Source organism: Achroia grisella, unplaced genomic scaffold, assembly GCF_030625045.1.
Source record: "Achroia grisella isolate CSIRO2021 unplaced genomic scaffold, CSIRO_AGI_Agris_v1 utg1023, whole genome shotgun sequence".
NCBI lineage: Eukaryota > Metazoa > Arthropoda > Insecta > Lepidoptera > Pyralidae > Achroia > Achroia grisella.
The window spans coordinates 333404-347389 of NW_026712560.1; the positions used below are offsets into that span (position 1 = coordinate 333404).

The 13986-nt window shown below is 30.4% G+C and overlaps 1 protein-coding gene across 1 annotated transcript; it reads left to right on the top strand.

The window, feature by feature from the left end:
• Window positions 1–12861: 12861 nt before the first annotated feature.
• Window positions 12862–13733, top strand: LOC131855011 (NADH dehydrogenase [ubiquinone] iron-sulfur protein 3, mitochondrial-like). The gene has a single exon (XM_059206253.1). It carries the CDS (start codon window positions 12862–12864, stop codon window positions 13651–13653), a length of 792 nt encoding a protein of 263 aa, XP_059062236.1. The 3' UTR covers window positions 13654–13733.
• Window positions 13734–13986: the final 253 nt, after the last annotated feature.

Sequence of the window (13986 nt, forward strand, 5' to 3'; positions counted from 1 at the left end):
CAATTCTGAATATCATGACATTTCTATGTGTATATTAAACATAAGGATGTATTGATGATAATTCTGCAATCGCTAGGTTAACATAGTATAATACATACATAACCAATAATAATACGAACTATTTAAGTCGTAGTTAAAAATAAATTTCAGATAATTATATTATCATTAAAGTGATTTATATTTCATTCTGTACATGTACATGTATATAGTAGTACAACTTGCAGTAAAGGCAATTTTGAAGTAAAAAGTGATTCTGACTAAAATTTTACATTTGTTTATAATTAACATAGTGCAAATATATTTAAATAATTATTTTGTATATACACATGTTATATGTAAAATTATTAAGTTTTATTAAAGAACATATTTTATATATTAACCTATTTCTAAGTTATCTTAAAATGAAGAGATAAATATGAAGTAGGTACGTCTCAGATATATTAGTCACTGTCACACCGTATTTTTGTATGGCAACATTCGATTGGGGTGTACTTCCTCTGCTTTGACCTGTTAGTTAGGGTTCAATACATACGGAAAATCCACACTATGTGAATTTTCACAAATATATACATGTAGTTAACAAATAAATATTGTATCAAAGTATAAAAATCTAAATGTGAATTAAAATACGGTGTATTGACTAAATCTACCCATTCACTGGTCAAATCTATTAATTTCTAAAATAAAAGAACAAGAAATTACGGTTAAATGTATTGTTACTCCCATAGTTTTTTTTTATAATTGTAACTTTACCTGAGTTACAATTATAAAAATAAGAAGAAAAATAAACGAAATTATTATAATGTTATAATAATTTTAGTGACGTACAAATAATTTATAAATGCACTTTAAGCAGCAAAATTTTATACTAATAATATGTTACTTCATGTTTTTCAGAATCATCTGTAATAAGACTTTTACAATAAATAAAGTCTGTACCGGCAGAGCGAGCTCATGTTCTAGCCTACGCAAACCCTTATTTTAAACAAACTTATTTTATAGAGCAATATTTAATTTTTTTCTACCGTTTTGAGAAACGGGCTGCCATATCATTCCAGTACTCATTTTTTATATGTAGGTTAGGTTGTGACCTACATACAAACATATATATATATATATTTTCGGCGATATCCAACCCCAATTTGTACGGATTTTTATATATTTTTTATTTTTATATTACAAAGACCTAAGGCTCAATTGATACTTATTTATAAATCTAATTCTATTTTAAGATTAAAGAGTATTTTTCGTGTGAAAATAATACATTATAAATTTGTTGAAAAGCAACTACTGTAAATTGATGAGCACCATCCGCGTTACCATTGAGTGGTCGTTCCACTGTAGTCGGCGCCATGTAGTCTCGACATGGTTGTAAGATCACACAACTGCAATACCAAGAGTAATCAAGTCACAAATGTTATTGCCTGAATGTAAATATACTAATGTAAAATACAGGAGGTAAATGTCGAATATGATAAATTTTGATGGTCAGATCAAATACTTATTAACAGTCAACGGACAGGAAAGGAGAAATAATAATAATAATATCTATACTTTAATTCCAAATCTAAATAAGACTCACAATGTGTAGTACATTGAGTCTTATCACATTGTGAGTCTTATTTAGATATGGATTCGATATCGAATACGATCCATACGTTACAATCTAATACTTTGATGTGACATGAACTAATTCGAAATTTTAATATGGTCGTTTAATAACTGTAATGTCAACAATAACTGTAAAAGTAGTACCGGAAAATGTACTAAAAATAATAATATTTTCTTTTTTGTACATAATAGAATTAAAGGTCTCAATTACCCGAATTCCTCTATAGACCAGTAAATAATTATCATTACAGAAAACCACACAAAAGAGATACCCTCGCATCGGGAACATTTCTGTGTCGGAATTTATAAAAATCACTTTGTAAAATTATTTAAAAAGCGGGTAAATGGACTGATGTGTGCTGAGTTTTACAGCAGTAATAACTCATAAGTCAGCCGCGTAATGTGCGTGAAATAGATTCGGCGCGCCCTCTCTCGGTTTCTAGAAGAAATGTTTAAATTCAAGCTGCTTCGGACCACTGACTCGGAACGCTAAATTAGGCTGCCATGCCGCCGGATCTTGTTGTTTGAAATATTATACGAACTGATATGAATAGGTACCGGGTGGTTACATTATAAATTACCTAACAACGAACGTGCAGGAGCTTTGACTACAGAAATATAGACTTGTGTTTTCGCGTGGTTTTGTTACCATTAGTGAGTTACTAATGATAACTAAACTACGCGAAAATTTAAGTAATAAATAAGTTTTTTTTTTATCTTTTTGGCCACCCTGTGGTAGATATTGGACCAAACTTTAAAATTTTTAATTATCATTAAAATTTTTAAAATTTCAACATTACTGACAATACATTTTTATTCTTTTATTTATTTCCACTACAATTAGCGCGTGTGAGACCACAAATGTGCAGTAAAGATATTTGACTACCGTTACGACCTTCTTTAATCGTGATCGAATTCCAACCGTTATTGAGTCTACTCCCATATTGCGACACGTGTTTCGCCTCTGAAGAGGCATCATCACGCATTGAATAGAATTCAAATATAGCTATAATGCCTAGTATTGATTGTTCGGCGAAAAAATTCTGCCGAACAGTTGATAATTATAGCGGAATTAAACAAAATATTAGCCATTAAGATTAAGAAACATATTTCACTACTATGAAATATGTTTCTGCAAAATAAAATTTAATTCCATAAAATTTATTAACACTCTATTATCAAATATATCTATTCTAAATACTAGGAATAGTGAGTGTATTATTTTTGTTTATTAATTCAACGTTACCACTCATATTGCATTTCTAAATTCTAGGAGACACATGTTTAGTTTTAGATATACTATCGATCTATTTTGTAGTATATAGATGTCGTGACTATAGTATATAGGAATTTAAACCACCTATAACCTTCTTAAACACATGACTGTATAATGTTACGCTATCCATGAACGTTGTAATGTAATATTCAAAACCAGAAAATACACAATTTTAAATATTTTAAACCAAATTCAATAGAACATTTATCGACAAATTAAATGCTGATCACATGACAAAAGTGTCGAATCGCATTTCATCTGTCAATCAATTTATGAGAAATACACGTTACCACGCATTGAAAGTTAAATTGAAAGCCCGGAATATCTATGACAATACAGAAATTTAATCGCCTATGACGGTTCATGCATGTGTCAAAACCGCATTGAATTGAATACTGACTCTATCAGGCATATCTATACTCGTAGTTCGCTATATTAAAATAATTGAATCGTGTGGCGGCAACGACTACGTAAATTAATTTAAATTTTATAAAAGTTTTAGGTACTATTTGATGCTCTACCTAAATAAAATTTAAATTAATTCTTTGCATGTAAATCTTACTAATATCACATAATATAATAAACGCAAACTTTCACGCAAAAATTACTTAACGGATTTTGATAAAATTTTACAGTAATGTAGCTTATACATCAAAACTACACATAGGCTATAAGTTTCATGCGGGTAAAACCGCGGGTACAGCTAGTATCAAATATTTTTATAATATAAGTATACCGGGACTACTGACCCAGTTGAGGTAGTCAGTATGGGGTGACAGTCTACGTCGCGTCGTTGTGAACACTTTAGTTCTATAAAGTCCACAATATGATACATAAGTTTTGAATCCAACATGGTAAGTAAGGTAACTACCACCGTCTGTGTGTATTTCTTTCATCGGGCAGACATGTATGTAATCTTTTTTCGTTTGATTTGGCCCCACATCCCACGTCAGAAAGTCGGGGTAGTAAACTTTCGACCATGGCGCTCTCAATCATTTTAGACATATGCAAAAACTGTTATTTTTTTTACATTGGCAAAAAGGCCACATGATTAAAAGTAGTAACCATTCCCTACTGATAGAAACAGTAACAAAGATACCACTATATGGTGTAACACACAGCATAGTCACCATTCATGAGGACTAAAGGTCTTATGCTTACCCAATGTGATAATAATATATCTTATGGTTTTACGCATTAGCAAACATCCTTACTCTCAATGGTTGTGGTTTCGATTTCACTGGCCGTACAAATATTTGTATTCATCAACTTGATTGTTTGTATTTGTCTATGAATATGTTGAAGGCATTCCCAAAAAATATATGTATTTTAAGTATTTCTATCTCTTAAACATTAAAGTTAAACAATTACAGTTTACAAGCTACACATATTTACTAGTAGCAGATGAACATTCAAATGTATACAACTGATTTTCTTTCACAATTTTACTATTTTACAGTAATACTGTATAGTGTTAATGCAATTGGTACAAGTAAACAAATATATTGAACGTCGGAACAACTTATCTGTACTTTACTAGTATTTAATCATCATGTATGGGTAAATATATGATTAAGGAATAATTAAAGTTAAGTAATAAATTACTTAACTTTAAGTATGTGATAAGTTAATATAAAATTTATCCAATATATGCATTCAAGTAATACCGTACATAGATTATTTGATAAATGAGTACATATATGCACGATATGCGTTTGAATAGATAAAAAGTACCGTCACGACTGCTCCATTACTATGTTTGATGGAGTAGTCAAGGACATTATCAAAATTTTATAATGTTGTAGTAAACGCAACTCAAACAATATAACATGAACAACCTCAAATACCTACCTACATTTGATACTTTCAAACCATCAAAATCAAAGCACGATTCCCATCTGAGGGAAATTCTAGTTCCAACTTCTTGCATTTAATTTCAATCCGCCGTAATGAGCGGGAAAAGTGCATATTTCATTGCCGGCGGGTCCCAGGCGTTAAGTGGGGTATTTTATTGGCTTATTATACAATATTCTAAGCTAAAAATCGTGGAAAGAGTACGTTTTTAATTGGGCAGTGAGCTCGCGTGCCAGTGACGGCAAGGATTATTCATAGCTGCTTCAGCGCCAACACTCCGTCGCGCCGTTATTTCAAACATTTTTTTATGATTTCGACTCGGTCTTTTTCAACTTTAGTGAAATATATTGACTGGCAAGATGATTTCTTAAATTTATGTGACAATGTTATTAATAAGTCGCCCGTTTAATAATACGGTAAGTACAGTAACCCAAAAATAACAAATTTTGGGTATTGGACTTTAAAGCAAAACATATATTTAACTTTAAAGCCCAAAGTCGGTTTCGTATTGACTATTTTTTTTTATACCACAGTAGTGGAAATAATGCATAGCGACCATCTGATGGTAAACGGTTACTATAGTTTTTGCATGCCTGCCTAAGAACGTCACGTGCGCGTTGCCGATGCTTAAGATACATCTTGAAAAAACACATACTGGTCTTTTGAGATTAGGTAGTATTAAGTCGATTCTCGTCAAACAAATTGTTTATGTTTTTTGTAGATCACCAGGTCTGGAAGGTCCGAACTTATGATCTTTAAAATCTATAAGTCGAGGTTGTAAACCACAAGGCCATTACATGACTTATATATGAAAGTGGGGACATACAAATTATGAATCATTGTGTCGAATTTTATGCGTCGAATGGTTAACAAGAGTATAGTAAAAGAACACTTATTGTACCCGCCAATCGTGAAAGGTTCGACGGAAGCTTTTTCCTTCGTTCAAGGGAAAAATGGCCACTTATATAAAATTTCACGTCAATTTATACAAACGATTGAGACTAAGTCATCCCATATCAAATTGCTACATAAAAGTTACGTGTTGCAATAAAACCATATAGATACCTACATACACACATATGTTATAATATACATATTCAGCTCCTTAATATTATGAAACTTAATTAATAATTATAAAGGCATGAAAATATGACGACTAGTTGCAATGTTTAATTTGTTATAATATTGAAATAAAAAATGGTCAGAATTTATTGTACACTGAATTAAATAGTGACGCCTCGGAATATTCGAGAAGAAGTGAAAAAGTATCGATGTTAGTTGATGCGTGACGTTCGAAATTTAAATTTCATAACTTAATTTTTAAATGTATTATATGGCTGTTTGCAATCGCAATTTAATATAAGCTCTAGGTACTTAGTTTGAATTAGATCTTATTGTGTGTGTTTTTTTAGAGTTGTTCTAAAAAATAATTAATTATTGATTTTGAATCTTACTATATTTTTATAAGCACAATAAAATAAAAATGTTCTTTTATTTCACGCAATATATTGAGATAATCGTAACACATACTGAACAAAAAATAATATAAATTATAAAGAAATAATAAATACTTTTCATTAGTATATATTTTTCAATATATATAAAAATACTTTTTTAATAAAATTTTGTAGCTACAAAATAATATCTTCAACAACACCCAGAGCTTAAACTATAAACTATACTAATATATTAAACAAGGTAAAGTTACCGTCAATATGATCGTAATAGTAAGTTTCTCAAATCATTAAAATCTAAATCAGTTATCACAAATTATAATGTTTATTATGCCACGACCGTTTCGGTAGTATTCAACAAGTGTTCCAAAATAAACAAGTCGGTTTTGGGCTCGCATTTGTTTGTTTTAATGACTGCTAGCTGTTATAACGTAAACAGAGAAATGCACACGTTGTATTCCTATTATGAGGTGTTGATAGGTTATGAAAAACGAACATCTGAACGTGTGAAGTGGTTCAATCCCACCGTAAGTCGTCTTCTGATATTTTTCTATAAATAATTTCCTTGAATTTGTATTGATTTTAGGCGGTGTGTTTGCTATTGTTGCCATATGCTTTAGATGTTATTAAATTGTATTCAATGTATAGCGGGGTGGAGAGTGCAGTGTTATTCAGGTCGGCCACCATATTCTCCACTGGTAATCATGCTATTTAATTGCTACTGAATTTGCCGTTTTAAGGTAATAGATCTCATTTCATGCTCATCACATCTCGTTTTTATCATTATCCTCTTTTAGTGGCCCGGCGTATATCGATAACGCAGACGACAACATATCATGTTCATAAATAAGTATACAATAAATTCTAAATAAATAATAATATATAGTAAGATTAAGCTTTGAAATGTCTTTATAGAGTTCCATTATTTTTATATAGAAGAAATAGCTCGCTAGATTGCCTTCGCCTTTATTAATTAATCACTACCGCTACCTAAACCAACTAACCAGGACTCTTGTAGTTAATCTCTATTACCTTCGTATAAATAATGTCGTCAATTTATCACAGCAGTTGTAATAAGTAATAGGTAAAGCTTCTCCTTAAGCAATTGCTTACAATTTAGAATGACCATTCTAAACTGTAACAAAGTTACGCGTATCGCGGTCCTTAACAAAATCAGTGAGACAATTTCTTTAAAAGCCCTTAATATCTTTTTAAGAGTTCTTATCGTGAAAGGGGTACTAAACAAGCCGCGTCGCAAACATTATTTAAAAAAAGGAAACCACAGGGAGTTTACTCGTTTCGAAAAGGCGGGTCGTGGTGGCATCAGATAACGGCAGATTTGCGGCCACTCCATTAACAAATTACCCCTTTAAAGCGCCTTGAAGAAATGTGTAGGTATCTTCATTTGTATATGATAGGGTAAACCAGTTTTGTTTTTGCATATGTACGTGTATTTTTAAACGATAAATACGTGTCCAAGTCATAAATCCTATTACTATTTATAAAAACTTTTATATACGTATCTTAAAGTCAAATATTTAAAATTACGACTTACCTAAAACCATTATAATAAAATTTTGTATTTATGATACATTTAAAAAATATATTATTAATTGAATATTACAATGTAATGCATCAATACATTCGTATTACTAACGCTGCGGCCACCGCTAACAGTTAAAAATTTATACAAAAGTTTTAGTATTTATTAAGATATTTTAAGATGGTACGGGTAATACGCACAAATGCAGTTGCCGTGTAGAAATACCCAAATCAGGTCCGTAAATAGATTAAATCTGTAAATATTTGAAAATTAAGTTCGCCGAACATGTTATTCGCCACGAGTACGCGGAGTATCATTTTTTCAAAACTTATTTTTGACAAGATTCATTTGTGCAGATATTTTTGTAAGCTGTATTTATGTTGGTTTTAAATTTTAAATTTAGCTAATACACACTAAGTTGTAAAAATTTGCAAGCAGTGTAACGTTATTAAAGTTAAATGATACATTTTAAAATTACTTTAATATTTCATACAAACCAATTTAAGTTTTGTTGTCGAAATTACACGATATTACAGATTATATGTATCTCCAAAATACAGGAAATTAGTACGAAACTTACGAATAATATAGGAAATACATATGGGTATTATGCTTTCATACTTATTTACTCTTAATATTTTACTATTCTATGTAATCGTGGAGAACCATATTGTAGGAAAGCTTGTCGTATATTTGTATTTCACATATATGATATATGGCTACTGAATAATAAAGGCAATTCGTTTATATTTACTTGTCTCTAATTCATAAAGCTATCTATAAAAAGAAATCCAATAAGAGTATTTATTTACCAACTTTATAGATGTAGGTTCTAAACATGATATTCAGTATGTATTTTCTTTAATACATAATAACCCAGAATAATTACCACAGCGCTTTCTAGTCTCAAACAAAGCAGAGCTTATACTATGGTTAAATGAAGTAATTCTTTGATACACTGTATTGTGTACATATTTTTTGTATTACAAATATATGAAAAAAAAAAAACAGACTAAGTACAAGCAATCATACTCATGAAAATATATTACTTACTACTGAATAAGACGGTGTGCTAAACCACGACACCACAGTAGACATTAAAAATGAAGGCTCATACCATAACCAACTAATATCTAGAATGAAATTTAAATAACTGGGCTTAGGACATTAAATCCTAAATCATTTATTCATATAGGATCGTTTAGCCGTTTATGATCGTATTTTTTTGTATTTATATTTTTCGCCTATCATCCAGTTCAATATAGTTAAATATTTAGATTCAATTGAGAGTTGAAACTGGCAAAGAACAGATTTGTTTTAAACACAGTTTTCTTACGTTTTTTTTATTATTCTTAGTCTTAATCTAACATTAAATGAAATCCTCTCCACGAACAACTTTTGCCATGCAAATAGAATTAATTAGCTTAATACCGTTTCTTACTTATTTTGGTTTGGTTGATTAATTACTTTAATCAAATGAGTACAGTTTCTTATTGATCCCATATTTTAGAAATGATATCGCTTTTTAGGTTTACAACATCTTAAATTTTCTACACAAATTCCAACCTAAAACCCATCGTTAAAACAAAACAGTACTGCAATTAATTCTCATTTTCATCTAGCATAATCCACTTCCGCCGCTAAATGTACGTTGATGTTAAATATTCAAAATGATACTGAGGGGTTTTCATAGCTGAAAACTTGGGATCTCAGTATCCGGTCTGGGCACTCGGTCTAAATTCAATTCTATATTTATGTAACAATTTGAATCTTTAATAAAAACTTGTTCCCTGTACAACGTAGCTTGTTATTTATTTAAATAGTCAGTGGATATCGTTTATGTATGGTTTAAACTATCCACATAAAATAATTAAATCTTGAAAAAAGTATATATAAAAGCGATAGATATAAAAAATTCCATCCTTTTTTTTCATGTAAATACTAGATTTACTAGAATTGACTAGAATTTTAACTGATTCACAATAATCAGTTAAAATTCTAGTTCATATATTGTATCGTAAATATTATTCCATGACAATACGTTGCTCATAATTACATTTTCCCATTTATTTATATCTTCCCGTCTAGACAGGTATGTTCAGACGATTTACTTTATTATCTATAATACATAAATATATAGATTCAGAATCTTACTTAGATGACCCTCTTTCTCAGTGCTATATAATAACTTATTCACTTATATTTATGTATGTGCGAAGTTCCCTTCTTCTCTGTTAAGATATTAAGTATATAACAGATATGTTTTATTATTTTTCTTCAGTATAGACTGAATTTACTGGGGCAGTAAAGTCCTCGAGTGGCGACCACGGACCGGAAGACGCAGCGTGGGAAGGCCTCCAGCAAGGTGAACCGACGATCTGGTCAAGATCGCTGGAAGGTATTGGATGCGAGCAGCGCAGGACCGATCGTCGTGGAGATCTTTGGGGGAGGCCTATGTCCAGCAGTGGACGTCTTCCGGGCTGCGATGATGATGATGATGATGATAGACTGAAATATGTAAGTATGTTGATTGCGAATTAATATACCAAAGATTTGACTATTTTTTATATTTTATCTATAGCTATTTTATTATAATTAGGTATGTTATTTGAGGATATTTTTTTTAAAACAGAAAATCATCCTCAGTTGAGTTTTGTGAAGGTGAATTATAGACAAATAATAAAGTACAAGTAATTTTTCGTATTATTTTTTATTATATTATAAATAGGTTCACATTCATATAACTTTTACTTAAATTATATGACCATTTCAAACGGATGTAACAACGTGTGATGTCACGGGATGCAGCGCATGCGTCGCTCCGCCCCCGGAAACCGGACGTTGTGGTGTTGCGGCTCACAATCTGGAGTTGGACGGCGGGAAACACTGAATCAAGTGCAGCCTCAGCTTTCTGTTTTATATATGAGACTAAAAGATTAATATATGGCTAGGTTTTAACTATGGTGCGCTTGGTTTATGTCTACTATGTATTTATATATGAAGAGTAATGTATAGCTAGTCAGTAGATCTCATTGTATCAGCATGTATTGTATGAATAGGTTTATTTTTTTTTCTTTATTCAGTTATGTGTTATATATCATTTTCGGACGTCTTTTCTCTACCCAAAGGTTGTATGAAAGAGATTGCTGGAGCAATAAGATCACCTTTTGTACCTCATTACTCCGTAATTTATATACTTTATAGTAGTATCTGGTAGGGGAGGGATTGCTAGTAATTAAAACTAATGACCCATTGCTAGCAATGTAATGTGTATGTCGACCACGTGCTGTACCTGTAGTTTCCTTAGTAACCGTCCCGATAAATTCCTAGTAATTCGCCACGATGGGTTAATTGATCTGCCTTCATATTCATCATATTATTTTCCACTAATACCCCACGACTGTATAGTATAAATCCATAAACAAAATTTATAGGTACGTCTAGTGCTGTAAAGAGTTAATAGTTTATAATTGAGATTTATTAATATATTTTTTTCTACACTGCTACTTGAGATAATTTATATGTAATAATTTTTAGATATAAAGCTGGCATGATAAAAATATTGGCTAGTTTTTAACTGAAACATATTAAACTTAACAATAAGACCACGATATATTATGATAATCAAGAAATATAGTAGTAAAAGTCAAATTAATTTTAGAGTTCTGTTTCAATCTGAGAATTCCCAGTAGGATTGTACTTGTGTGCAGCGCGAGTACCGCTCGCACGCCGTAGAGCAGTAGTCTTACGAGACACATGTCTAAAGTTCTGCTTGAAAACTTCATCCGAAGAGAAAAGCCTTGTTCGTCCTGTAACGTAGTTGAGTAAGTGACAGTTTTATGTTATCATTAGCTTCTATTATTGGATTTCATTATTTTTGACTTGATATTTGGATAGTTTCTTCGTGAAGTTTATACAAACTCAAGTTGTAGGTTTATTACCATGAAATCATAGTTTATCAGTTATTATTTTTGAAGACATATAGGCCATTTATAAACGATGAATAATAATATTACTTCTAAAATAGAAATACAAACAAAGTATAATGTACATAAAACTTTATTAAATTATTATAAATATAAATTGTTGAAATATATTTCTACAGTTAAGTATTCACATGGGTACGATAATACAAACAAATAATATAGAAATAAAATTTTAATCAAAATTTAATGACTGGTTGCGACACCGTAGTGTCGTGTTCAGATTTAGAAATGCTCTCCCGAGTGACATTAGTCTGCTGTTATTATTGGTATAATTATATGTCGAATACATTTAACATTTTTTTTAATATTTGTTTTTTCCTGACTTACTGTGATTCAATGCAGCTATCATAGCTTATAAATTAAAAAAAAAAATATTAAAAAAAACATGTACAACAGCGCTGACTTATAATTATTTATATACTTTGGTAGCTGCATAATGGTTAAAAGGTTTATTATCCTTTCCATTCTTATTGAAACCTGTTAATATAATGTATTTCAAATATATATAATGTAATATTTATCAATGACAGTGGTAATAGGAAAATCTTTATAATAAAAATCATACATTTTAAAACATAATTGAGCCCAATATATTTTTATTATTGTCCTATAATAAAAAAAATTATATTTAATAGTGTTTAAATAGATTGTGAAAGATGGAAACCAAGACAACGAGCAAAAGAAACCGCACCGGTATAGTCGTAAAATAATTGTGTATTAATGACTTATGTCAAAGAAAAACAATATAATATTATAAAATACATAGATAATAAAAAAGGTATAAAAATAGTTCGCAACATAGATAGACTTTTTAGTTATTCATAATTTTGCTATTTTATAAAATTTATAAGTAGAAATAAAAATGTTTTCCATAAACTCTCTATGTATATGTCGTATGTAAAGCAATTTTTATATTCATGGTAACCAATACATAATGTTAGTTACTTTAGAGATCTATTAACTAACCAAATAATAATAATACATTATTTTTAAAAGGCCCTTTTCAATTTTTTCTGCGATAACGGTATGAGCAATGTCAACCAGTGAAAAAATTTAGGCAGGTTATACAAAATATAAAACACCAAAAAGTATCGACATTTCGATAATATAAAATAAATATTGACATTTATTTTAAAAATGAATATCTTATCGTTATTCACAAGAAGAAGCATTACGAAAAATTTCAAAAGTTTCTTTTATAAATCTTCATTTTTCTACCAGCAGGAAGATCAAGTTGATGTTGGAAATCCATTTTGCTTAGAACCACTTGAATATAAGAATCATACGCTTAGAAGTCATGACAATTGTCAACGGCAAAGGCTCTATGAATTCGGTATGTACGTTGCTGCGTGTATGCCTAAGTATGTTCAAAAAGTTCAAATGCAACACACTGATCAACTAGAAATATTGGTTGCTCCTGAAGGTATATTTCAAGTGTTGAGTTTTTTGTGCCATCATCAACATGCGTGTTTCAATGCTTGCTCTGCTGTAACTGCAATAGATGTGCCTAGCAGGGAATACAGGTTCGAATTGATATATTTTCTTCTCAGCATGAGATTTGGACAGCGTGCACGTGTGAAAACTTACACTGATGAATTAACTCCTATACATTCAGCATATGCTTTGTGGAATGGATGTCAATATTTTGAAAGAGAAATATACGACATGTTTGGCGTTGTATTTAGTCATCATCCTGATCTAAGGAGAATTCTTACAGATTATGGCTTCAATGGTCACCCTCTTAGAAAAGATTTCCCTCTAATTGGCTACACAGAGGTCAGATATGATGACGATCTGAAAAAAATTGTTTATGAACCAGTAGAATTTGCACAAGAGTTCCGTAGTTATAAACTGGAATCACCATGGAATTACACAAGCAATTTTCATGAAGGCTACAATAATCCACCATTGCCCGAAAAAGATAAATGATTTAATTTTCATATTTGTTCGTACTATTTATATTTCTAATGTTATTTAAAAACATTGAACTCACTATATTTATCTGTTAACTTTACCTTGAAGTTTAATAAAGTTTGCTTAATTTATTTCTTATTTTATTTGAGGAAAAATATACGTACGCAATCATTATAATGAAACCTCAATTAAGAATCCTGAATGAAATAATGTTACACACGCCAACTATAAACAAGCAATTATCATCAGAGTAGCTAACTGTCTATTATTATTATTATCATTAATTTCCCTAGTTTCATCTTACGATATCCTAAGGATAAAATTATGAAGTATGTTACTCTGTATCAA